The sequence below is a fragment of the Peromyscus maniculatus genome, chromosome 8 (genome assembly GCF_049852395.1).
Source record: "Peromyscus maniculatus bairdii isolate BWxNUB_F1_BW_parent chromosome 8, HU_Pman_BW_mat_3.1, whole genome shotgun sequence".
NCBI classification, from domain to species: domain Eukaryota; kingdom Metazoa; phylum Chordata; class Mammalia; order Rodentia; family Cricetidae; genus Peromyscus; species Peromyscus maniculatus.
Window position 1 is genome coordinate 36,435,478 of NC_134859.1, and position 26,967 is coordinate 36,462,444.

The 26,967-nt window shown below is 50.5% G+C and overlaps 1 protein-coding gene across 2 annotated transcripts in view; it reads left to right on the plus strand.

Moving 5' to 3' along the window:
- Nucleotides 1–13,143: 13,143 nt before the first annotated feature.
- The window catches only part of Vdac1 (voltage dependent anion channel 1), a 28,045-nt gene continuing 14,221 nt past the window's right edge, over nt 13,144–26,967 (plus strand). The window contains exons 1-2 of one of the 2 annotated variants that reach the window (XM_006991325.4): nt 13,144–13,330; nt 26,358–26,424. In XM_006991325.4, the coding sequence (XP_006991387.1) occupies nt 26,358–26,424 (67 nt within the window). In that variant the 5' untranslated portion in view covers nt 13,144–13,330. Of the gene's footprint in view, nt 13,331–26,354; nt 26,425–26,967 lie in introns of both variants that reach the window. The other variant, XM_006991324.4, reaches the window with a different exon arrangement.

Consider the following 26,967-nt stretch of genomic DNA (forward strand, 5'->3'; position numbering starts at 1 on the left):
AGCCTGGGTCTTCTGCAAGAACAACAAATACTTTTAACTGCTGAGCCATATCTGTAGCCGCATTTATTTAAGTGATTTTTGTTGTTGTTTGAGACAATCTCTCTATTATGTAGACTAGGCTGGCCTTGAACTCACAGGGATCCACCTGCCCCTGCCTCTGTCTCCCAAGTGATGGAATTAAAGGTGTGCACCACCATTTCCAGCCTAATTTTTTTTGAATGTCTTGAAGTTCTCAGAATGGTCATACATGCCTGCAATCACAATATTTGAGAGGCTGAGGCAGGACAGTCTCTAGTTCAAAGCCACCCTAGAATACAGAAGGGGCCTTGTTTCTAAAGAAAATAAAGGAGAAAAAAGTTCTGGAATATTTTAAAAACAGGTTGAGCGTGGTAGCACATGCTTGAAGTCCTAGTACTTCAGAGTTTGAGGCAGAAAGATTGTCGCAAATTAAAGGCCAACCTGAGCTACAGGCCAACCTGAGCTACAGGCCAACCTGAGCTACAGGCCAACCTGAGCTACAGGATATAGGCCTCAAAAGGCTAAACCACCGTGTCCTGAACAGCAGCCACACTCTGGGTTTCTTTACTTTTGTCTTGCTAAAGGCACCCTTTTCTCTGGGCCTGCTGTTCTCAGGTGCCTTACGGTGCCTGGGGAGAATGTGAGTGACGGTGACGCTCCACAAGTAGAGTGGAGACCCCTGAGGTGGGCCGAGGTCCATGAGCAGCTCCCCCAGCCTTCCTTCCAGGACTCCCGGGGTGCAACCTGTTGAGAATCTACTTCTCTCCATTTCTCTCCACCAAGTTGGGACTTCTTCCCAGTACAGTGGCAATCTCCTTTAACGCCAGCAGCCTGGAGGCAGAAGTAGATGGAGCTTTGTGAGTTCAAAGCCATCCTGTGAGTTCTAAGACAACCAGGGCTACATAGTGAGATCCTATCTCAAAAAACCAAACCAAACCAAAATAAATTATCCTCAGCAATAAAACACAAAATTGAAATTGGGACTTTTTATTTTATTTTATTTGGAGACAGGGTGCCCAGGCTGGCCTGGGACTCATGTGGTGGCTGAGGTTAACCTTGGGCCCCTGATTCTCCTGCCCGTACCTTCCAAGTGCTGGAATTATAGGCATGTGCTCAGTTTGTTTGTTTGTTTTTAACCCAACATCTTATTCTGCTGCCCAGGATAGCCTGGAACTCACTATGTAACCTAGGCTGGTTTAAAATTCTCTGCAATCTTCCTGCCTAAGCCCCTGAGAACTGGGATTACAGGCATGAGCCACCATGCTCGGCTTCAAATTGGCATTTTTTCTTCAACTAATTTTTCCTCTAGAATACTGCCTTAGTTCCTTTTCTTATAAACTCTTACGAAAGAATGCATTTAATTTGTGGGTTGTTTACAGTTCCAGAGGGTTAGTCCTTGATCATGGTGGGAAGCAGACAGGCATGGTGCTGGAGCAGCAGCTGAGAGCTTGACATCCTGATCCACAGGCAGCAGGCAGAGAGAGACATTGGACCAGGTGTGAGCTTTTGAAACCTTAAAGCCCACCCCCAGTGACATACCTCCTAATCCTTCCCAAACAGTTCCACTAACTGGGGACCAAGTATTTAAACATTTGAGCCTATGGGGGCCATTCTCATTAAAACCACCATAGGGACTTAGTATCTCTTAGGGCCTTTGTGGTTTTTATTTTCATAGAAGGCTTTAGAAACAAGCAGTCTACAGGCTGGGCAGGGGGTCCAGTTTCCTCAAGCTGGGCAGGATCACCTGGCAGTCATCCCAAGACTCAGTGCGTGCTCTCTCTCTGTCTCTCTCTGTCTCTGTCTCTGTCTTTGTCTCTCTCTCTCTGTCTCTCTCTGTCTCTCTCTCTCTCTCTCTCTCTCTCCCCCTCTGTCTCTCTGTCTCTCTCTCTCTGCACTGGCAGATAGAATTATAAAGTTTGTGTTTGGGTCTTTGAGTGTGGAGAGAAGGGTAAGTGTCCTTGACAGAGGCAGCTTTGGCATAATGACCAGGAAACTTCAGGGAGGAGCTGGGGGGCTGAGGGAGCCGCAGAGGTCTGACCTGCTTATGTAAGAGTCACAGACCAACTTGTTTTCTGACCCCAGGCGGCAGAGCTGCTAAGTTTAGACTTGAACCTGAAACTTTTGATCCTGGAAAGGCATCCGAGGCTGGTGGCTCTGGCAAGAAGGGCTGTGTCCAGGGCTCCACAACGTGTGCCCTGCATCTGGGAAATGGTGGCTTTAGACAGAGGATAGACCTGTGGACTTGGGGGGGGAAGAAGTTAGAGCATGCCACAGCAAGCCCTGAAGGTCAGTCTCCTGCCTCCTTCCTCCAGAGTGCCCAGAAGCCGACCCCCTTGGCCGCTGATTTATTACCTGCCTACTTGTCATTGCTAAGATCAGGAAGAAAGTCCTGTCCCCGGAGGGACAGAGGGTGAGGCATTGTAGGAGAGGCCGCTGGGCAACAATGAACTCCTCTATTGGAGATGCCTGAGGGGTCCAGACCTTGCAGGCAACGCAGTGCCTGGTCTGACATCTCGGTCAGTGTGTGTGTGTGTGTGTGTGTGTGTGTGTGTGTGTGTGTGTGTGCACTCATGTGTTCTTGCATGTGTGCGTGTGATATGCATGGAGGTATGGCAGCAGGGAGCTGCCATAATGGAGGTAATACAGTGCTGTTAAAATAGGAAATAGTCTATCAGGCCACACCCACACCTCCAATTGCAAAGCTAGGGATCCCCAAAGCCACCCTCATATTTAAGAACTCATTGGGACCTCTGCCACCCTCACAGTCACAGGAAAAACCCAGCCAGGGAAGAGTAGGGTGGGTGCAGCCAGGAGGATCCCCACGGAGCTGTCTACTGTCCTCTGCAGATGGAGTCCCAGCTGGCACCCACCACTCTACCATGTGCCAACTCACACAGAGCATCGTCCCCTGCCTTGCTACCTAGAGTGTGGATTGGGGTTTCCTACTCGCTGCCTGTGAAGCCAGTACCAGTCCTTCAGACCTTCCAAGGTCCAGATGCTTATGCTTGGGTCAAAGCCCATAACCATATTGTTGATTCATCCTGTGTGGCCAACTCTCTCCCTAAATGAAAATCCTCCCCTTGGGCAGCACTTTCTGGAAGCTGGGGGCAAAGGCCAGGCCTCCCTTTGGACAGGGTAGAGCTCTTCACTTGTATGTAGATAAATTCAAGCCCCAGCCGGCATTACGCTGCAGAGTCCGTTCTTCCAGGGGGACTGAAACCCCCAAGGGCTTGGTCCACGTGTCCAGCGGTCCACATGTTCAGTAGAATGCAGGAGAAGGAGCCCAGTGGACTGGCCGCCTGCCTTCATGCTGACAGTCACCTAGCACCCACTGGTGGCGTGTTGAACACCAGTCACATGACAGTACTCTGAAAAAGGGACAAGGTGGACAAGTTAAAGCTAACCCTGACCCCTGGGCAGCATTCACTCTAGTAAGGAAGTTAGCAAAGCTGTGATTAGGTCTTTAGTTCCCCGGAGGAAGCAAAGAGCTGAGCTAAGAAGAAAATATGAAAGAGAGGATCTGCCTTTGATTAGGAGTGCAGGTGGTAACTCTGGGCTGAGGATACAGCTCAGCAGGTTGAGGGCTTTGCTTCTAGCAAGCAGGAAGCCCTGGGTTCAGGCCACAGCACTGCACAAACCGTGGGTGGTAGCTCATGCCTGTAATCCCAGCACTGGGAGGTGGAGGCAGGAGGATCATGAGTTCAAGGTCATCCTTGGCTATTTAACAGTGAGTTTGAGGCCAGCCTGGGCTACAGGAGACCATGTCTCAAACAAACAACAAACAAACAAACAAACAAACACCAGCTGTCTGGTGGCTTACACCTTTGATCCCAGCACTTGGAAAGCAAGGCCAGTCTGGTCTCTACTTAGTGAGTTCCAGGACAGCCAGAGATACATAGTGAGACTCCGTCTAAAAACAATAATAACAACAAGGACAAGGACAAGACAACAAAAATGCAGACATGAAGTCGTGTCTGTTAGCAGAGGCCACGCTAATAGGGGATTTGTTCAGGTCCCCAAGGACTTGGGTAGCTAAGTCAAGCAACAGAGGCAGGTCCAGTTTCGTCTCTAGGGAAAACCCCGTGTATCTATTCATTGTGTAGCCTGAGAAGACAATGCCTGTCCTTGCGGTAACTGGAATCTTAGCCAACACACACACACACACACACACACACACACACACACACACACACACACACACACACACACGCGCTGGCCAGAACGTGCTGAGCAAAGGAGAAACTGGCCTTCTTTCCGGCTGGGAGATGTCATCAGCTCAAAGGTCTCTGGTAGGAATGCAGCCTCCATCAAATCTACTCTCCACACTCAAACCCAAATCCAAGAACCTCACAGCTACCAGGGCAGGCAGATGGAGGGCTGGGTTTGCTAGCCAAGAGCAGAAATGACCTCACTCACTCCAAATCACAATCATTTTAATGCAGCAAATGTAGCAAGATCCTCTGCCTTTATTAAGAAAATATATCTATATTTTCACTTATTGCTTTGCTGCAGGCCACAGGAATACATCGTAAGAACTCAGGTGGTTATGGCAAAGTCACTACCTGGACGGATTAAGGATTTCCTCCAGAGGAAGTCAAATTCCAAGGAGCTTTTGGCTTGTTATATATCAGCTGTCTTCTGTTATGAAAATCATGTGTGCCTTCATAGTTTTCCCAATTGACTTTTCCCTAAGAAGGGCTAACAGTGTGGACTGATCACTCTCTGGACATACACATTCCAGGTATTTGGAGAACTGACTCAGGAAAGGCTTTCTCTAGAATCAGATATCTCCCTTAGCCACTTTCAAGGACTAGCAGTAACAACAGTCCACATGCAAGTCTCCTGATTTAAGGTAAATTCCACAAAGAGACACCGCCTAGGTCAGGTGGACATTAAGTAATAGCTTTACACAATTTAGCTCAGACCTTCCTTTTTTACAGCCTTTAACTCCTTACCTAACCACTTCTAGGAATATTTAGATAGCTTTCTGTGCTGACAGCTATGCTCAGCCAGAACCCCAGTTCAAGCCTCCCTGTAATTATCATCATTGGCAGCATCCGGCCAGGTCCATCCCCAGATGGAGGAAAGTACCTTATCAGAGATACCTCTGTACTCTCTAAGAACAGACTCAAGCATCCAGACTACCTGTTTGAGAAGTCCTGGCGGATGTGCCAATTAAACTTTACTTCCTCCTTTTCCAAACCTTACCTCTAGTTCCAGATCTCCTTTTAACTATCACCAGAGACATCTAGCTGTACACAGGTTGCCTAGCGACTGAGCACACCTTCCCCCACCCCACAGAAAAACAGCAGATAGTTTGGACAGATAGGAGCCACAGGAAAAAAGAAGACAGTTTTATTTTCTCCCATTGACCTAGCAACTTATAAATTCTTAACATTTTTTATCAATCATGTTTAAGACTATAGTTGAGCACATAAGATCCCTCTTCTTAGATTACCCGAATTTGGGCTGGAGAGATGGCTCAGAGATTAAGAGCACTGACTGCTCTTCCAGAGGTCCCGAGTTCACTTCCCAGCAACCACATGGTGGCTCACAACTATCTATAATGAGATCTGGTGCCTTCTTGTGGTGTGCAGACATACATACAAACAGAACATTGTATACATAATAATTAAATAAATCTTTGCTGGGCAGTGGTGGCACATGCCTTTAATCCCAGCACTCGGGAGGCAGAGGCAGGTGGATCTCTGTGAGTTCGAGGCCAGCCTGGGTTACAGAGTGAGTTCCAGGACAGGCTCCAAAGCTACACAGAGAAACCCTGTCTTGAAAAACAAAACAAACAAACAAACAAAAGATATTACCCGAATTTAGCCCCATTGGTCACTTCCCTTTGGGGTTGCAAATGGTAACAGTTACTGCCCCTCTCTGTGATTCTTATCACCCCTCCCTCCATTTGACCCTGGAAGCCTGGCTTTGCACTGTCAAGGGATTACTGCTTGTAAGTGTATATATACCAGGACTCCCAGGGCACAGGGGGATGGAGAAGAGAAAAGAGAATGGAAGAACTAGATGGGTAAGAACTTGAGAACAGGGAAATGGAGAACGGGGAGGAATAAGGAGAATTTTGACCAGAGAGTACGTGTGGACGAGATGGAAGATGAAGAAGAGTCAGATGGGGAAGTACTAGCTGGGTAAGAGTGAGATGAAAAGGACCTAGATGAGGCAGAATTAAGACGAAAGAATTAAGATAGAACTTAGAGGGAGCAGTAGATGAATATAGAGAGAAATCAGGCAAGAAAGGAGCTAGGCACTAGAACAGAACTGAAGCTGTGTATATAGGATGTTATGCCAGAGGAATTAAAGCAAGTGGACTATAGAGCTCGGTGTGCTGAGATTCTACTTCCCAAAAATAGTCCTCGTCATTAGTAGTTCTCTCTCCTGAGCCCCTGGGATGTATAATATTAAGGCTGGTCCTGCTAATATTATACAAGATTGCTTTTTTTTGAGACAATGTCTCACTAAACAGCTCTAGCTGTCCTGGAACACTTTGTAGATTAGGTTGGCTTTGAACTCACAGATATTTATCTGCCACTGCCTCCCAGGTGTTGGGATTAAAGGTGTGAGCACCACACTTGGCTAAGAAAAGATTTTAAAATACAAATGTGTGTGTGTGTGTGTGTGTGTGCGCGCGCGCGCGCGCGCGCGCGCGCGCGCGCGCGCGCGCGCATGACCCCATGACCCATGTCCCCATGACAGTTCCAGTCTTCTGACCTCAGCAGGTACCACACTCCTTCTTTCTTTCTTCCTTTCTTTTTTTCCCCAAACTTTATTTATTATGTATGTAATGTTCTGTCTGTATGCATGTCTATAGGCCAGAAGAGGGCACCAGATTTCATTACAGATGGTTGTGAGCCACCATGTGGTTGCTAGGAATTGAACTCAGGACCTCTGGAAGAGCAGTCAGTGCTCCTAACCTCTGAGTCATCTCTCCAGCCCGAAAAAGTTCTTAAAGCAGGTTGGAGATGAAGAGGAACAGCAGTTAAGAGCACTTGCAGATGACCCTGGTTCAGTTCCCAGCACCCACAAGGAGGTGCACTACCATCCTTAACTCTAGCTTCAGGGGGATCAGGCACCCTCTTCTGGCCTCCTTGGGCAATGCATGCACACGGTGCACAGGCGTATATGCAAGTAAAACACTCATACACATAAAACAAAAAATAAATCTTGTGGGCTGGAGAGATGGCTCAGAGGTTAAGAACACTGACTGCTTTTCCAGAGGTCCTGAGTTCAATTCCTAGCAACCACATGGTGGGTCACAACCATCTGTAATGAGATCTGGTGCCCTCTTCTGGCCTGCACTCATACATGATGTATACATAATAAATAAATAAAATTAAAAAAAAATAAATCTTGTAGCTGGAACTTTTCCTCTGTCCCATAGCCACTTGGTCCCAAATAAACACACAGAGGCTTAATATTAATAACAAACTGTTTGGTCTAAGGCTCAGGCTTCTTGCTAGCTAGCTCTTTCATCTTAAATTAATCTATTTCTATTAATCTATGTATTGCCATGTGGTCATGGCATTACTGGGTCTGTTGGCACGTTACTTCTTGGGCAGCAGGCTGGTATTTGCCCCAACTCTGCCCTTCTTTCTCTTTCTCTCTTTGAATTTCCCACCTGGCCATAACCTGTCTTACAATAGGCCAGAGCGGCTTCTTTATTAACCAATGGTAGCAACATATATTCAACAGCATACAGAAAGACCATCCCACAGAAAAATCTCTTTTTAAAAAGGCAGAAGGCCTGGGAAGTGGTGGTACATGCCTTTAATCCCAGCATTTGGGAGGCAGAGGCTGGCAGATCTCTCTGAGTTCAAGGCCAGCCTGGTCTACAAAGTGAGTTCCAGGACAGCCAGAGTTGTTACACAGAGAAACCTAGTCTTGAAAATCCAAACACCAAACAAACAAACAAAAACAAAACAAAAGGCAGGAGAGGTGGAGGAGTGGGTAGAGATGTGTGCTGTGCAAGCCTGAGGGTCTGCGTTTAACCTGTGTACGGAAGAGAACTGACCATACAACGCTCTTCATGTCCCCCTGCACCTCCTAATGATAAATAATCAAATCGTTCCTTTTCAAACTATTTCTTTAGTTTTCTCTTATATTTATTTATTTCTATGTGTGTGGATGCTTTAGGCATGCCTGTGCACCATGTTTATGCAGTGCACACAGAGGAGGAGGGTGTTGGATCCTCTAGACCGGAGTTACAGATGGCCAGGAACTACCATGTGGGTGCTGGGAATTGAACCCAGGTCCTTTGGGAGAGCAGTCAGTGCTGTTAAACCCTGAGCCATCTCTGCAGCCCCAGATTTCTTTAGTTTTATGTTATGTGTGTTAGAGCTCGCATGCACGTATGTAGATGCACCACAACTTCCCTGGTGTACACGGAGGCCAGAAGAGAGCGTCAGATTGCAAGGAACTGAAATTACAGGCATTTGTCAGCCACCATGTGGGTACTGGGAATGGAACCTGGTCCTCTGCAAGAGCAGCCAATGCTCTTCATGGCTGAGCCATCCCTCTAGTCTCTAAAAAGTCATCACAAGAAAATGTAGGCATGTGATTGGCATCTGTACAGGTTGTTGATGGTGATGGTTTCCTGGATATTTGTGTCTAGTCATGGAAATGCTTTCTTGTTGTTGTTGTTTTCCTGTTGTTGTTGTTTTTTATCCCAAGACAGAGTTTCTCTGAATAGCTCTGGTGGTCCTGGAACTCGCTCTGTAGCCCAGGCTGGCCTCGAACTCACAGAGATCCCCCTGCCTCTGTCTTCCAAGTCCTGAGATTAAAGGTGTGCACTACCACACCCAGCTGAAAGGTGGGAAATCTATGTATTAAGCATGTATAACTTTTTATATGCTAACCACACTTCAGAAAAGTTAAAAAAGTTTTTTTTTTGTATTATTTATGTATGCAGGCAGATATGTTTGTGAATGTGTCACATGTGTGCAGGTACCTGCAGAGGCCAGAAGAGGGCATCAGGTCCTCTTTAGCTACAGTCACAAAGGGTTGTGAGCTTCCTGATGTGTGTACTGGGAATTGAACTCAAGTCTTCTGCAAGAGCAGGAAGTGCTCTTAAGCACAGAGCTATCTCCAGCCCCAGGAAAATAGTTTTGTTTTTTAAAAAAAGATCTTTAGCCAGGCATGGTGGGGCATGCCTTTAATCCTAGGACTCAGGAGGCAGAGGCAGGAGGATTTCTGTGAGTTGAGGCCAGCTTGTTTTACATATTGAGCTCCAGGTAGCCAGGAGTACATAGAGAGATGCTGTCTCAAAAAACCAAAACCAAACAAATAAACAAAACAAAACATCCTGGCTGGTGAGTGGAGATTTACCTTAGTGGTCAAGAGCACTGATTGCTCATGCAAAGGGCCTGGGTTCAATCCTTAGCACCCACTTGGTGGTTCCTATTTCTTAGCATTCACATGATGGTTCACAACCATCCAGAACTCCAGGGGACCTAACACAATCTTCTGACTTCTGGGGGCACCAGGCATGCTTGTGGCACCTAGACCTATATACAGGCAACATACATAAAGTAAAATAAATGAATCCTTTTTAAAAAAAAGCATTTTGGCTGGGTATGGCGGTACATACCCATGATCCCAACAGTTAGGAGGCTGAGGCAGGAGGATCGCCATGAGTTAAAAGTCAGCTTTAGCTACACAGCAAGCCCCTGCTTTAAGGAATATACTCACAGGGCCCCATAAATAGGATGGGATAGGCGTCTCTGGACATTGTCTGGCTTGCCTGTAGTCTGTGATGTGGTCACAATAATGTGGATAGCATCATGATTGCTTCAATTAACATTATGAATGAGGGTTTCCCCACAGGAAGTCTCTGAAACACCTCAGCGAGCTGCAGATGATGGGGAGGACAGGACTGAGGCCCATCAATCCCCAGAACCCACATGGAGAAATGAAAGAACGGACCCTGCAAGCCATCCTTTAACCTGCACACCCACAGGGACACACGTAAATAAAATGTAAAATATAATAATAATGTAAAAAAGAAGACCTAGTATACGGAAGAACTTCCCTAAGGTGAATTTTTTTTTTTGAGTCAGGGTTTCATATAACCTAGGCTGGCTCTGAGCTCACTATGTAGCCAAGGGTACATTGAACTTCTGATCTAGCCTCTAAAGTAATGGAGTAAAACAGTCTTACACTCATAATCCATTTCAGTACCTCCCTAGATGGTTTACTTTGTTCTTTGTGAAGGAGGACAACAACTGGGTTTAGCACCTAAAAAAAAACCAAACAAACAAACAAAAAAAGGCGGGGGGAGGTGGGAACCTACCGTCTCAGATAACTGGGAAGCAGCAAGCGAGGCTAGAAGCAGGCTCACTCTAGCCACACAGCTGATCTCTGCCTCAGCTTTGATTTTAGGGAAAGTCTACTTCCACAGCTAGAGAACTCCTCCAGGGCCTCACTGGTTCCTCTCCAGAACCAGGGGAGAGCAGGGCTCTGTCACATGATGCTGCCCCCTGCCCCTGGAGTCAGCTCCAAGGAAGCTTGTGCTCTGAAAGAAAGTGATACAGGGTCACTTACCCCAAGAGAAACTATGGCGAGGACTGACCTGTCTCACAAGTCAGCAAGACCTCTCTGGACTCTCATGGAATCGAACTAGGTCTGGGGAACTCAAACTCAGGTGGGGTTCCGTGAGGAAATGGGCCCAAAGCCTCTGGCAACCCTACAGTGAGTTCTCTGCTTGCTTTTCGGGGCTGACAGAGATGCCAAGCCTGCCTTGAGGAGCTTGCCGACTGCAGAACCGACTGCAGGACCGTCCCCCTGCTTCCCTGACTCTGGATTTCTTAGTTCAAATTTGCAAGGAAGAGCCTGACTGGACAGGGTTGAATCAGGTTTTCCATCGCAGCCCAATCAGCTTTGGCAGGCTGGGAGGGGAGGCTGAGCAGCGTCCTATTAGAAAAGGTGACCTGCTGCTCCCTCTCCCTAAAGACTAAGATCAATGAGTCATCCTTCTAGAGTGCTTAGAGCCCAACCCCAAGGGCTCACTTCCTAGTCTAGCTGATTTTCTTTGCCTTTCTTGTGTAGCTAATTCCTTGGAATGGAAACTTTCTCTTCTGGAAGGAAAGAGATACATAAAACATCAGGAAGCTACCTAGCTTGCTCCAGGTTCTAGGCTCACTCCCCAGCACCAGAAAGTAAAATTAAAAACCCCAGGAAGCTGTTGAAGGATACGAGGCTTGGGAAGTTCAGTTTTCAGACTCATGAGGTCCCTCCCAAGGTTATCTAGATGGGCGCCGGAGAGGAGATGCTGGATGAACGGCCTGTAAGTTGTACACTGCTCTGGGGTTGCATGCGGCTTCTGTGTGTCCTGAGCCATGTTGGGCTGACCTTTTCAGCTACCTTGAGTCACCTTGCAAATAACTTAAACACCTTCATCGGTTTGCCAAGGGAGACTTTGGGTGGAACTCTTTAGTGGGTCATAAGTGCCCTCTATAATGAATAGTTGTTTATGTCCCCAGGAAAGTGACACAAACTGCTCACCGAGTCTTAGCAAGTGCTCCACCACTCTGCTCCATCCCCAGACCCACGTGCTTTATTTTAAACGCACACCAACACTCCTAAGTTGAGGTTCTGAGAAGCCCGACTTTCTGCCCAGGGCCACACAGCCAAAAGTGGCCCAGAAGTTGTCATAGTGATGTCAAATTCTACCTAGGGCAGCTGGGGGAGACAGAGACCACTGGAACTCTCCAGACTGAGGGTCCTGAAAGGGATGCTGGTACTTGGAGGGCTAGGAGGACCTTGAACATTGGCTCTCTGCCCCACAACTGGGCACCAGGGCCCAGGGCCAAGTGTAAGACTCTTGGAGACAAGGCTTCCCTGTCTCTCAGTGTCCCCAGCTCTTGTCCTTCCAACTCTCTCGCTGCACTCCCTGTGACTCAGCAGCTTTCCCGACCTGCTTTACTCTTGGAGTGGGTTGGGTTTTGGTTGTCAGGTGGATCTGCAGACTTGGGAAGCTATATAAAAACTGCATAAGCTATATAAAAGCTTGAACTCGAGTTCTTTCGAATGCTAAGCAAGCTCTACACCACTGCCCCCCCCCCCCCCGTCCCGTCCCGTCCCATCCTGAAGGGCTTTCCCTCCCAGTCTAAGTCAGATCTAGACTCAGCGCCCCCCCCCCCCCATTCACACACACACACACCTTTATTAGTTCCCTTCTTTCAGCCCACTGGATCAGCATTTTAAACCCAGAGTGGTCACCAATATCCCAGCTGCCTTATTCAGCCACAGCTGGTTGTGGGCAACCAACTGGCGCTTCCTCCACTGGACCCCAGATTCTCTTGGGACATCTGCTAGTTGAAGGCAAAAGGTGTGAGGTCTTCATTCACCTGCGACTTCACAGATTCTCCAAGCCTGTTTGGATTTGGTTTGGCTTGGGCAGCTGGGAGCCACTCAGTAGGGAAGGAGAACCTGTGCTGAGACCAGGCAGGGAGAAAGTGACCGTCCGCTCCACACTGCAGGAGACCAGACATCTAGAGCCCGCGTGACCTCTACATGCAGCGAGTCTCACAAAACTCACTTTCCTTTTCTAGTTTCGCAATTGCTTGGGAAATGGCGGCTAGCGGCTTTGCCACGAGGGAAAATTGCACGCAAATTTGCAGTGCAAAGCCGGGTGTCAGGGGAGTTTAATTCGGAATTCATTCGCTGACGCACGCGGGCGTGTCGCAGGCTCCGGAAACCTGGTGTAGCGAGGTCGGAGCGCAGAGGAGAGGACGACAGTAGCCGCTCTGCCCTATGCAGCGCCACCTCCGGAGCCCAGTGTCCCCACTGGGCATCAGGGTGACTCGCGGCCTCGAGGCTGCGCAGGAGCCACAAGACTCCAGCGCCCTTATCCATTGAGATCCCCAGGCCACCGCTCAGTGTGCCGGAAGCTCCCCTCCCCCTCTCCCCAATAGCTTTCAGCAGCCTGGAGGCTCCAGCAGTGACCCGCGTGTCCCCGCGCACGCACACACCTCACGCACGTCAGCCCCACGCCTCCCTAACGCCTCGTGCCCGGGTGCACGCAGGCCTTTACGCTCGGTCGCACATGGTCACAGAGCTACTGAGGGCCAGATAACTGCTCGCGGCGGGGTGGGAAGAGGACCCCGGGACAGGTCTGGGCGCTGGCTGGGGTGGAGCCGGGGGCGGAGCTCCGGGGCCGGGCGCGCAGAGCTGGGGCGTGTCCGCGCCGCCGTGCTCCGCGCCGCCCCGCCCTCGGCCCGCTCCCTGCTCTCCCAGCCTGCTCGTTGCAGCCCCCGCCGTAGCCGCCGCTGCTCCCGCCGTCACCGCCTCCGAGGTAGGCGCAGCAGAGAGGGCCCCGGCTATGCCTGAGTCCCTGGGGGCCTCGGGCAGCAATCCTGGGGAGTCTCGAGGGAGGCTATAGAGGGAGGATCGGGCTAGGGCGCAGGGCCTAGGAGCCCGGTCCCGGGAAGGGTGAACCAGGGAGGATCATCTCCGGCCTGGAGAGTCAGCGGGCGGGTAGAGGAGGCCTGGAGGGCGGGCGCCGAGCGGATCTCAGGAGGGAGAGATCCCAGCCAGAGCATCCAGAACACTTGCAGTTGGGAGCGAGGGGCGGTCCGAATATGCGAGCGGAAGGGCAAGGGCAGCCGCGTGGAGGCCTGGCGGGCCGCGGTGTAGGTGACCTTCCCCGGCGGCGCCCTCTGGCTCTAGATCCCGTCGGCATGGCTCTGGAAGAGACCCTCCCTCAGCCCAAACCCTTCCCCGCCAGCCAGGAGGGCCTGTGCAGACCCATCTTTCTCTACCGAGAGGACGAGCTCCTAGCATGGCCATGCCCTGGAACCCCCGGCCCCTACACGCCCTAGTCGGCCCACGCCCGGAGTAGGTGGCGCTGGGTCCCTCCCGCGCATGCCAGTGCCTTCCCGGACGGAACGGGCTGTCCTGAGTGGACTTAGGCCTCAGGGACAAGCACCTGGGCCTGGACTGGAGGCGAGACCCCATAGGGAGCGATATGCCTGGGCTCCTTGGCCTTAGGGATGGATTCCGTGTTCCGTGTCGCCATATGCGACTGTGCGTTAGGGAAACTGTTTTCGGGGCCTGACGTCTGATTGGAGGCCCACAACTCTTCATGGTTTGTCCAAGGTCACACTGGTAGGAAGATTTCAAACTTCAATTTTTTTTTTTATCTGCGAAATAGGAGCAATTATATATACTTCACTGAGTTTGGGGGCAAGAATAAAACGATCCGATTAACACAAAGCCTTGGGGCAATGCACAAGGAAACTTTGACACTTACCTAGGAGCTTTTGGGGAGGATTGAATTCACCGCCCCCTCCCCGCAGTCCTTTTGTTTTCTATGGTGTCCTGGAAGGGACTCAAATCTACAGTCCTGTTATTTTAATGCCATTGTGACTATGTTAGTAGCAAGCATTTGTGTACCACCAGCTACTCAGTAATTGGAGGATAATTCATGAAACACTGCCAGTTTAGAGACTGACAGGCATCAGGCTGGACCACTAAGTCTGACGGTAGACCCAGCTGAATTGCCGGAAGGGTCTGGGCCTAGCCCTGCCTTGTGCTATCTAAAGTCCCCTCCCCTTGACAAGAGAGATGGGCCAAGGGCTTCTTTACCCAGGCAGTTTTGTCTTCAGGGTCTTGGGAGGAACCACTGGGCACACATTAGGTGGGTTAGAAAGGTCTGTGTGTGTGTGTGTGGGGGGGGTAAATTCATTTTTTAAAATGTCTATTTAAATGTGTCTGTGCCTATGTGAATTTATGTGCATACATGCAGGTGCCCTCAGAGGCCAGAAGAGGGTATTGGATCCCCTGAACTGGAATTATAGGTAGTTATGAGCTGCCCAGTGTGGGTCTGGGAATCAAACCTGGGTCCTCTGCAAGAGCAGCAAGCACTCTTAACCCCTGAGCCATCTCTCCAGTCCCAATAAACCCATCTTTTCCATGCCATTCTTCACTACCCCAGCAAGTGACACGTGGTAGGTGCACATTAAATCGTGGAATCTTGAAGACCCGTTAGAAGACATGGGCCTCTCACTCACTCCTAGAGGCTTACCCTGGACTAGCAGAGTCACAGATGTTTAAAGAGCTATAATGGCACATGCCAACCTACAGCAGTAGCCGTGAGAGATGAGAAGGAACTCCTTTAACAACTTCCCAAGTCCTGTGGGAACTTGTCAGACGGGTGTATCTGGGCTCGAAGTAGAGTGATTGTGGGTAAATGGGATTCTGGCCAAGGCCTTAGACCTGTTACGCCTCCCCTTTCTGACAGGTGTGTGCGTCTGGTGGCTTCTACTATCGTGTGGCTTTGAGTAAGGTGCCTGGTCCCATCTGTAGCAGTGGGTGCTCCCGGGTGATTGCTTTGTTTTATTTCTGATACCCAGAACGAGGCTTTAGACTGGAGGTGTGGGACCATACAGTACTCATGCAGGACCTGAGGCAGGTGTAGACTCTGGACTCTTGAGGTGGTGGTGGTAAGGGCAACCCTTGAGCACCTTGAGCATTGTCAAGGTGCTCTGGGGCCCTTTGCTCTTGCTGAAATTTCCCACAGAATGATGGACACCTCCAGTAGTACTGATGGAGGGAAACTGTGGCCGAGAACTGCCCAAGTCAGGAGGTTAGCCTCCACAGGATTCCAGAAAGGTTGTGGTCTGTAACTTTGTACTTTCCTCGGGTTCCCGTGGTAGTCATCAAGAAAGGATGATGGATGGGGGCATGCTCAGCTGCGCCTGGGCAGGGACTGCCATTTCACTGTTAGTCAGAGGATTGAAGCACTTTACCTAGAGCTGAGCAAGAAAAAGCTCCAGAGGGCAGCCTGGGCTCTCAACCCTGATCGGACTGACAAAAGCCACAGGGTCTAGCTCAGGTTAAGTAGCTTTCTTATGTCTTAGTTTCTCTGTCATAAAGTGCTTTGTTTGTTTGTTTGTGTGTTTTTAATGATTTGTTTGGAGGTGGGGGAGCACATGGTGGGGTCAGAGGACAACTTGCGACCTTACAGTCTCCACCTGAGAGTTGGGGTTGTGGGTGTGCACCCCCCCCCCTGGGGTCCGCTGTAGAAGTGTGATTGTCACTGTTGGCCATCCTGGAGCTCCGGAGTGTGTGTGTAGTCTGTGACTCTGCCGTGTATACTTGGTGCCTGGGCACAGGGTAGTTCTCTGCTAGTATCCCACACTGCACTGCTGCTGTGCTTTGAGGAGCCCATAGGTGTGAGTCTGTAAAGTAGAAATCACTGTCTGGTTGGGAACAGAAAGAGATATGTGGCTGGTGCTGGCCATCTGCAGTGGACAGTGCCCAGAGGAATCAGTCCTGTTTCCAGCAAGGACCTTGGAGCTGAGTATTAGAAGGGCTGGTTTTCCCTGGGATGAGATGGGAGGTGTTCTTCCAGGACCTGGCCAGACAGTATCCAGTTAAACAATACCTCTTTATGGATAAAGAGGACTCTAGACCCTGTGGTTCAGGGTGAGTCTGACAAGATGCTCAGAAACCATTATTATAATAGTAAATATGCAAAACAAGGACTTGGTTAGATACCTAGCCACAAATATAGCAACAGAAACTAGCTATTGGACAGGCATGGAGCTCAGCAGAATGCTTGTCCAGCAGGTGGGAAGCCCTGGGTCCTGTCTCCAACACTGTGGAAAGTCAGTGTGGTGGGACACACACACTCTGGTGGAGGTGGAGGCAGGAGGATCAAATTCAAGGTGGCATAATGAATTTGAGACTCACTTATGGGCTACTTTATACCCTGTCTCAAAACAAAAACAAACTGGGAAGTGGTGGTTTACACTTTTAATCTCGTCACTTGGGCGGCAGAGGCAGGAAGGTCTCTGAATTCCAGGTTATCCTGGTCTACAGAGTGAGTTCCCGGACTGCCAGGGCTACATAGAAAAACCCAAACCAACCAATCAACCAAACAAAAACATTTATCCATCTGCTCATCAGTCAACAAGTTACCTATCGTCTATCACCTTGATGGAATTCTAGTTGTGTTTGTTCCATGCCTTCCGTATTAGCCACAGTATTAAGTGCTTTACATTTATGAAAAATGGGGTCAGAGAGACTAACTCAGGGTCTTCCACCTAGAAAGGGGAGTAGGAAGTGGGCCCAGATGCTCTTGGTTCCCGAGGCTGAGCGTTTAAAGAACTGCTTTGTGGGGGCTCTTGAGATGCCTATGGCTGTGCTGGAGCCCTGGTGTGCAGGGCCAGACCTTAGACCCTGGAGTGCTGGCTGCCAGCACAGCCTTCTCGTCTTCATGGGTGGGTGAGTGGGTAGGCAGGCTGCCCTGAGTCAGCTAATATTCTCCCAAGCCTTGGGAAGAAGACTGCTGTTGGTGGTGGCCCAGCTTCCAGAGTGTTTTAAAATAGAAGCAGCGCCTGGAAAGCCAGGCTGCCCCCTGTGAGACTCTGTGGAGGGGGGAGGGGAGGGCAGCTGCTTTGGGAACACAGCCTGCTTCCAGAGCAGAGGGCCAGTGCCTCGCTAGCATCTGGATCCAGTGACCAGTGACCCTTCCCTGGGCTGCCTTTGCTTGGAAAGACAGTACTGTGCTGTTGTGTGTGTGTGTGTGTGTTTATGTCTGTCTGTAGTGTGTGTGTGTGTGTGTGTGTGTGTGTGTGTGTGTGTGTGTGTGTGTGTGTAACTCCTGAGCTGGGCCTACCTTCTGCTGGGAGGTTGATCATTCACGTACACACACACACACACACACACACACACACACACACACACACACACACATACACACCACCTCACCCTCCCCCCTTCCCGTCCCCAGGGTTGGGGGATAGGTAGTTGATTTTGCTGTGATCGAACCTGGCCTCTTTTATTTTTAATTTTATGTGTATGAGTGTTTTCCCTGAACATATGTTAGCACATCACACTCTTTTGGGTCCAGAGGAGAGCATAAAACCCCCTGGACTGGAGAAGTTACAGGTGGTTATGAACCCCTGTGTGGGTGCTGGGAACCGAACTGTGGTCCTCTGCAAAAGCAGCCAGTGTTCTTAACTGCTGAACCATCTCCCCATCCCCTGCTACCTCTGTAAGCCTGTCCATTTTTGCTCTGGAAATCCACCCAAAACTGTTGGAGAAGCAGCGGAACCAGAGTTGTCCCGTGATTCTCTCTCTCGTTCTGAGGGGAATCCTGGCATGGGATGGAAGCGTTTGGTGGCTGGGTTGCTTTGGCTCCTGACAGTATCTGTGCACACTCTCATCTGGTTATCCCTGCAGTATAATGAGGAAGTCCTTTGCAAAGATGGCCCAGGGTATGGGGTACCGGAGAAAGGGTGTGCCTGTGGGTCTTTTCATACCCAGAGGCTCTTCTGCCCGGCTGATGACCTTTCATAATCACCTCTAGTCACCGGGATGGTCTGGGAGGTGCCATGGCAGGGTGGCCCCTGCTCTTTGAGGAGTTGTCCTGTTCCCCCCTTGCTTTTGGGGGCGGGGGATCTGAGCTCACTGGGGGTGTTGCCAATGTTCAGAATGTTCCTGGCTAGGTGTGAGAAGCCACCCTGCTGTCTGTGTCCCCCGTAGGCAGAGCCTCTGTCACCTTTGGGGTCCTGGTGGGTCTATGGTGAAGAGTGAGCTAGTCTTTTCTGTAGACCATTGCTGCCTGCTCCCAGGCGACTCGCATACACCGAAGTCAAGGAGCTCGGCCCTGCTTTCTGGGCAGAGTGGCTCAGATGTTGGTGGTCCCTCAGGAGTGGACTGGGCCCCCATGGCCTTACCTAGTGATAGGGCTACTGTCTCAGTTTGAATCGGTTCTTAGAACCAATATGGACACTGTCCAGACAGTTTTTCCTTCTGGCATCTTAAAAATTTCTTTTATGTCAATGGATGTTTAAGTGCATGTATATATGTACACCATTTGTATGCCTGGCGTCCTCAAAGAGCACTGGATCTTCTGGAACTGGAGTTACAGATGGTTGTAAGCCACCATGTGGGTGCTGGAAATTGAAAGTAGCCATTGCTTTAAACCTCTGAGCCACCACCTACCTCTCCAGTCCCTTCTGTTAAGGAAAAAAAATATTTATTTTTTATTTTATATGTCTGTGTTTGTATGCGCACCACGTGTGTGCAGTGCCTGAAAAGCCAGAAGAGGGCACAGGAGCCCTGGAGCTGGTTTTATAGATGATTGTAAGCCACCATGTAGGTGCTAGAAACCCAACCTGGGTCCTGTGTAGAATGGACAGTGCCCTTAACCTCTGTGCCGGCTCTCTAGCCCTCTGGCAATGTCTTGATTGCAGTGACATGTTGGAACATGGGTGAATTCCACTATTTTCTGTTCTTCACAACAACATTTAAATTATGAGGTAGAATAAAAAATGGAAACCATATCTGAACTCCACATGTACCTTCCCGAAACTATGTTCTCTCCCAGGGCAGCCATCCTGTCCACATGGGACCCATCTTTCCTGTTCTGTCCCGCTCATTTACAAATTCACGAATGTGTAAAGAGGGACACATAAAAAGACCTTACATTAATGATGTGGCATGCTATTTTCTTTCTTTTCTTTTTTTTGAGACAGTGTCTCGCTATGCAGCCCTGGCTGTCCTGAACTACTTACTATGTAGACCAGGCTAGCCTTGAACTCATAGACATCTCCCTGCTTCTGCTTCCTAAGGGCTGCAGCTTGGCTTTTTCTTTTCATTCAGCTGTACTTCGTGTTCTGTGTTCTCACATATAAATCTGCCACTTTTGTTATTGTTGTTTTGAGACAGTCTCATAACTCAGGCCACTCAAATTCCCTATGTAGTCAAGGATGACCTTGAACTTTTGATCCTCTGACCTCTGTCCCAAGGGCTGGAATTACAGGCTCTGCCACCATATCCACCTCACCTCATTGTTTTTGATGGCTAATGGTCTTCCTCAGTCTGTTAGGATCCCACTTTTGGCTCATCTTCCTAATGATGAGCATGTTGGTCACTTCTAGGATTGGTGTGACAGGCAGTGGGCATAGGTTTTGGGTGCCTGGAACACTGCAGTGGGGGTGTTCCTAGGAGTAGATTTAATGCTCAGTTAATTGTCCATCAATTGCCCTCCAAAAAATGGACTGTGTTCACACTGTTTCCTGGATCTCAGCATTGACATTTTGCCAGCCTTAGGGCTGTCATGCTGCAGTAGCTCTTGGAATGAAATCTGTGCCTGGTTTTGAGGCCTAAAGCAGCCAGTGTTTACCCCTGAGGGCCCTGGGTCCCTCAGCCTGGGCTCAGCTGTTTCCTAGTGGGGTCTCTGCTCTGGGGGTCTCCTAGTCTACTCTGCTCAGGCTTTCCAGCTGCCTTGCACCGGAAGCGCCTGTTTCCTGGTTACATTGTAATTTTCTTGTTCCTATTGTCTGACCGCAACTTTCTACCTTCCTCCTTTTGTTACAATGATACTCTTTTTACTGAGCGGGAGCTGGAATAATAGCCCTAGATCATCTAGTACTCCCCGCTTGGTCCCTCCCCTCCCCCTTTATTCTTTGCGCTGCTTCTTCCTTCACTTAAATTTTATGTGTGTGAGTGTTTTGCCTTTGCACGTGTGTGTGTATCATGTGTCCACAGAAGCCAGAAGAGGAAGTCTAGAATTATAGGTGGCTGTGGGAGCTGGGGCTCAAATCTGGGTCCTCTGCAAGAACAGCAAGTACCCTTAACTTCTGAGCCATCTCTCCGGCCTCTGCTCCCTGCCAGTTTTGAAACGGGGTCTTTTGTAGCTTAGGCAGGCTTTGAACTCACACTGACCTTGAATTTCTTGTAATTTTTTCTGCCTCTACCTCTTGAGGGCTGAGATTATAGTCATGTGCTACCAAGCCTGGTTTCTGCAGTGCTGGGGTAGTGCCCGGGGCTCTGTGCATGCTAATGCTAGGAAGTCACTCTATCAGTTGAGTCTCATCCCACCCCTTAAGCTATTCTCTGGCCTTAGCCTCTGAGGCTGCTGCAGCAAAGAGCATGCAGCAAACCCAGCTTGCAATGATACTTGGGGCTGATGAGATGGCTCAGTAGGCAAAGGCGCTTGCTGCCAGGTCTGAAGACCCGGGTTCAGTTCCCAGAACCCACATGGTGGGAGGAGAGAACTAACTCCTGTAAGTTGTCCTCTGACCTCCACAGGTGCACCATGGCACAGGCTCACTAAATACATGTAATTAAGAATATAATATGCTCTACTCACGAATGCCCATTATGTGCTAGGCCTTGACCTCATTATACACATTTGGACAAACATATGCTCAACAGGCTCTGAGGAGCTCTGAGTTCAGGGCGTGGTGTGGGAGGAGGAGTGGAGGGTGGGAGCATGGTGAATGAGCAGCTGTCACTGACATGTCGTTGATGAGTCAGGAAGATGTTGTTACACCCCCCCCCCCCCAAGATGGAGGTTATGTAAGTGTGTTGTGTAGACTGCTAGGTGATATACAATCCTTCCCCTCAGAGCTTCCAGGATGGCTGGGTATCCATTCCTTAGGCTGGAGTGGTGTTGGCATAATCTGTTCAAGGTCGGCCAGGGAAGACTTGGGTTGGTAGGCTGATAGACTGGACGGGAAGCAGGGAGCACTGTCTCTTGTGACTTGCTGGTCCTCTTCAAAGCTGCCATTGATCATAGCTGGTCTGCCTTGCCTCGTCCTGCTCACCTTGCTGTGTTCTTGCCTCTTAACTGGCATGAAGCCCCCAGGCTGAGCCTCAGTTCCAACACGGAGGCAGAGCTCTAGTCACGTCTTTTCAGGCCACCTTCTGACTGTGTGCGGGGCTGGCTGCCTGACTGTGTGCAGGGCTGACTGCCTGACTGTGTGCAGGGCTGACTGCCTGACTGTGTGCAGGGCTGACTGCCTGACTGTGTGCAGGGCTGACTGTCTGTGCAGGGCTGACTGCCTGACTGTGTGCAGGGCTGGCTGCCTGACTGTGTGCAGGGCTGACTGCCTGACTGTGTGCAGGGCTGACTGCCTGACTGTGTGCGGGGCTGACTGCCTGACTGTGTGCAGGGCTGGCTGCCTGACTGTGTGCGGGGCTGGCTGCCTGACTCTGCGGGGCTGACTGCTTGACTGTGTGCGGGGCTGACTGCCTGACTGTGTGCAGGGCTGGCTGCCTGACTGTGTGCAGGGCTGGCTGCCTGACTGTGTGCAGGGCTGGCTGCCTGACTCTGCGGGGCTGACTGCCTGACTGTGTGCGGGGCTGACTGCCTGACTGTGTGCAGGGCTGACTGCCTGACTGTGCGCAGGGCTGACTGCCTGACTGTGCAGGGCTGACTGCCTGACTGTGTGCAGGGCTGGCTGCCTGACTGTGTGCGGGGCTGACTGCCTGACTGTGCAGGGCTGACTGCGCGACTGTGTGCAGGGCTGACTGCCTGACTGTGTGCATGGCTGACTGCCTGACTGTGTGCGGGGCTGACTGCCTGACTGTGCAGGGCTGACTGCGCGACTGTGTGCAGGGCTGACTGCCTGACTGTGCACAGGGCTGACTGCCTGACTGTGCACAGGGCTGACTGCCTGACTATGTGCGGGGCTGACTGCCTGACTGTGTGCAGGGCTGACTGCCTGACTGTGCGCAGGGCTGACTGCCTGACTGTGCAGGGCTGACTGCCTGACTGTGTGCAGGGCTGGCTGCCTGGCCTGTGTCGGGCTGCTCTCCTTCATGCTGAGGGCTGGGCTTCTGAAGGGATGTGGGTGATGCTGCAGAGGGTGGTTCTGTGGAGACAGCTGTGTATCCACAGGGCATGGTGACTGATATTCTGGTGGGAGGAAGACCTAGGAGGGGCTTGGGCCAGGCTGCTCCCTCCTGGCTGGGTTAAGTGAGTGGGGGCGGGGCGGGGTGGGGAACGCACCCCTCTCTAACTCTCACTTCTGGCCTGAGGAACCTGAGCTCCATTCTCATCACGAAGGCATTTCTGAAGCAAGTTCTGAGAACTGTGTGGAAACGGGTGTCTTCTGGGCGCTGTTTATTTTTGTCTGAGCTGCTCCGGAGAGAGAGGCAGAACCCTCATTTTGTCTCAGGCTGCCCTTAATCCTGCTGGATAAATGCACCACAGGATGGGGTGTGGGTGCCCGAAGGGCAGAAGGGGAAGCCACTGCAACCTAGCAACAGGGGGCATTTGATGAGAGCTGAGCCATCCTTATGCTTAGAGGGGTGTTGCCTCAGGCCCAAGAGAGGATTTGACTCTCCTACGGTACATACCCCACCCCCATAAAGGTGGAGAGCACACCTTCTTGTCTGGGTGTGGACAAGCCTGTCACCTTGTCATAACGGCCCAGACTTGGGGACGTTCTGTTCCCCTCTCTGTTCATGGGACTTAGGAAAGGGTGTAACGTGCATGTGAGGAAGCTGGTATCCACCGTGGCTGACGTAAAGCGTTGGCAGTTAAGACTTGTTTTTGTGTGCTGTGGGTTCACTTACATGCAGCAGGTGCCAAATAAAGGCAGCGGTGGTAGAAGAATCAGAAGGGAGCTCCACAGAGCCTGGCCCCCTGCTCTGAGCTCTGGCATCCCGACTCTTGTCCTGGACACTAATCTCCTTAGTGCTGATGATTTAGCTGATATTTGCTGTGGGCTTTTTCTTTTTTGGCAGGTGGCTCTCCACGCTGGGTTTAGGATTAGTGTCCAAAGATGCATTTGGAGAACACTAAATAATGAGTGTCCTACCTTTTCCTGAAGGTGGGATCTGGTCTAGATGCAAAGGTGTCTGTCTGCAGGGTGAGTCCTGGGGGCTGACTTCTCTGTGAGGCCAGGGAAGAGTAGCAGGAAAGACCTGACCTCCGACAGACTGGAGACACAGCCCAGTGGTAGAGTGCTGGCCCAGCCTGCAGAGCCCCAACACTGCATACACCCGAAATGCTTGGCCTCCTGCACTGTCCGATGGAGACAGGAAGATCAGAAGCTCAAGGACATTCCTGTCTACATAGTGAGTTTGAGGCCAGCCTGGGCTATATAAAATCTAATCTCAAAGAAAAAAAAAAAAAACAGAAAAACAGGTACTTTTGGATGCACTATCTAGATGGCTCAAGAACACTGCTGTTTTACTTTATTTATTTATTTTTTGGTTTTTCAAAATATGATTTCTCTGTGTAGCCTTGGTTGTCCTGGAACTCACTCTGTAGGCCAGGCTGGCCCTGGGATAAAGGGCAAGGGCGAGTTTTAACATTAGACCTGAGTATGGTTCCCGACTCCCACATTGGGTGGTTCACAACCACCTGTAACTCCAGCTCCAAGAGATTGGTGTCTTCTTCTGGTCTCTGCAGGCACACACACACACACACACACACACACACACACACACACACACACACAAAGATAAAGTGAAATCTTAAAAACTGGTCAGAATTGGGGTGGGCTTTAGCGACCTTGGATGCTGTGGACGGGTCTGCTCCCTCTCTGCTCCTGCCAGTGGAAAGGGACAGCTCTGTCTCCAGATGGCTTTTTTTTGTTTGCTTTGCTTTGTTCAATGTTTATTTATGTATTTTATATGTATATATGTTTTGTCTGTGTGTGTGTCTGTGTGCCATGTGCATTGGACCCCCCCCCCCCAGAACTGAAGTTATGGACAGTTGTGAGTCACCATGTGGTACTGGGAATTGAACCCGGGTCCCCTGTAAGAGCAGCAAGTGCTCTTAACCAAGGAACCATCTCTCCATATCCCTGTTTTCGTATTTTCACAGACAGCTCTTAATCCAGGCAGAGCCGGGGAATGTTCTGTGCTCTCTGCCAAGATGTTCTGCAGGTCTGCTGGGCTGTGTTATCTTCCCGCCCAGGCGTGAGTGCTGTTGACTTTCCTTAGGAAGGGTCAGGCCCATCTGGCCTGAGGTGTGTGCCACTTTTCCTGGCCTGAGTGTGAAGTCTCCTGCCTGCCCCTGGGGGTACATGTGCCTGCGGGGTTAGTTTGAAGGAAGAGGCCAGTGGAAGAGGAGAGTCCCCAAGTTCTAGAAGAGCTGGCAGGGCAGTGTCAGGCAAATCTCTGCCCTCTTCTCTGCCCTGACCCTACTGTGACCCAGGGTTCCAGCCTGTTCGTGTGCGAGAAAGAAGAACAGCAGAAGCAGGGCAGGGTGGGCAGAGCCTCTGAAGCCAGTGCTCTGCAGCCTGGACTGTGCTCTGCAGCCTGGACTGTGCTCTGCAGCCTGGACTGTGCTCTGCAGCCTGGACTGTGCTCTGCAGCCTGGACTGCGGACCGGTTAGCACTGAGGCCCGTGGTTCGTTCTTTAGAGCGCGTACCTTGTTTGGTTGTGGACTGTCTTTCAGTTTTTTAAATGGCGTTTAATTATTTGTGTATTGATAGGTTGATTTATTGTGTGGAGGGCACAAGATAACTTTTGGGAGTTGGTTCTCCCTTCCTCCATGCAGGTTCCAAGGATCCAACTGAGATTGTCGGCTGTGGCAGCAGGTGCCTCTTCCTGTGGAATTATCTTTGGCCCTGCTGTGGGCTCTCTGTGGTCTTTGAAGTGAGGACTTTGGTCAGGTGATATTGGTTGTTCTCTGGGATCACCTGAATTCTTTCCCAGGGGGCTCTCACTTGCCAGAAGCATACAAATATATTCCTGTTTGTGAATGCCTATGTGTGTCATGTTAGGTGGCATGTATGCAGATTCAGTTTGATAATTTAGGTGTACAGTGTTTAAAAGTGAAAGGAATCAGGCTGGGAATTTAGCTCAGTTGGCAAAGTGCCTGCGCAGAGGTCAGAGGGCAACTTGCTGGGGGCGGGGCCTACCATGTGGGTCTTAAGGATTGAACTCAGGTAGCCAGGCTTGGTAGCAAAAGGCTAAAGAGCCCCCGAGTCATCTCCCTGGCCTCAGATTCCCTTTTGTAGCACGTGCCTGGATTTCTCTTCATGGTGAGGAGTTACTTACCTGGCTTGTCCTACAGGAAAGGTGGTCCCCGAAATGTGAAAATTCTGTGAAAAGTCGGGCTGGTGGTGGCACGTAAAAGTACTCTATTGATACTTGTTGAGAGCCTGAAATCAGAGCCATGGGCAAAATACATCGATTGCCATGGGAAACTGATTTCCCCTCAGTTACCGGCTGAGCAGCCGGCGTTTGTAAGAAGATATGTCGTATTGGCGAGAGGTCTGCGGTTCAGTTAAGTGGCTGGCTCCTGGGAGTGTGTCTTGGACAGTTCATTCATTCATCAAATATTGACTGACTCTCTCTGTGCTCTGGGTGTGTGCTTAGGCCTGGGGCGGCTAAAGACAGGTTGATCACCAAGCTCCTCCAGCTCTGGCCTCAAAGGAAGGGCGAGACAGCTCACGTCACACTCACACACCTGGCGGGGAAAGATGCCTGGGACTGTGGAGCCGGGTGATTTTTATTGGTTGTTTAATTATAATCAAATAACTTTTACTGGTGGTAAACTAATTTCCATAATTACCAAATGCATTCATTCATATTGGCGCTTCTTTTGTTGTGGCAGAAGATGGCTGTGCCTCCCACATATGCTGATCTTGGCAAGTCTGCCAGGGATGTCTTCACCAAGGGCTACGGTGAGTGTTGGAGGAAAGAGTCGGGAGCAATGGTGGAATGGAAGGCCTTTCACCTGCAAACAGGGTTGGCATGTTTGGGACACTTGGTGGTCAGTTCCCAGCTGGCAACTTATGTATCCAGTCCAAAGGATGCGCTTCCTGCGGCTCTGCGCCACCCGGTGGTGAGGCCCAGGCATTGCAGGACAAGTAGCTGATGGAGTCTCTTGCAAGCTCCAGCGCCCGCCCCGGTAGAATGCCATTCTAAATTTAGCCTGACGGGCCCACCAGGCCTGGTGACTGTGTCTCTGCCAGCTGCTGGGAACCTCCCCCCACCCCCAGGCCCTGCATGGGCACCGGTGCGGCCTGCATTCTCTCTGTCTGCCACTGTTCCACTGGCTTCCCATAAGCAGCGGTGGAGGCCAGGTACCCTCATCTCCTAGGGCTGCGGTGAGTTTCTTTAAGCCCTTCCGGGTGTCCAGGAGGAAGGCAGAGATGGCCTAGCTTTAAATTTTTATTATTTTTCTAGTGCTGCAGATCCAATCTCGGGCCTTGAACTTGTTAGCA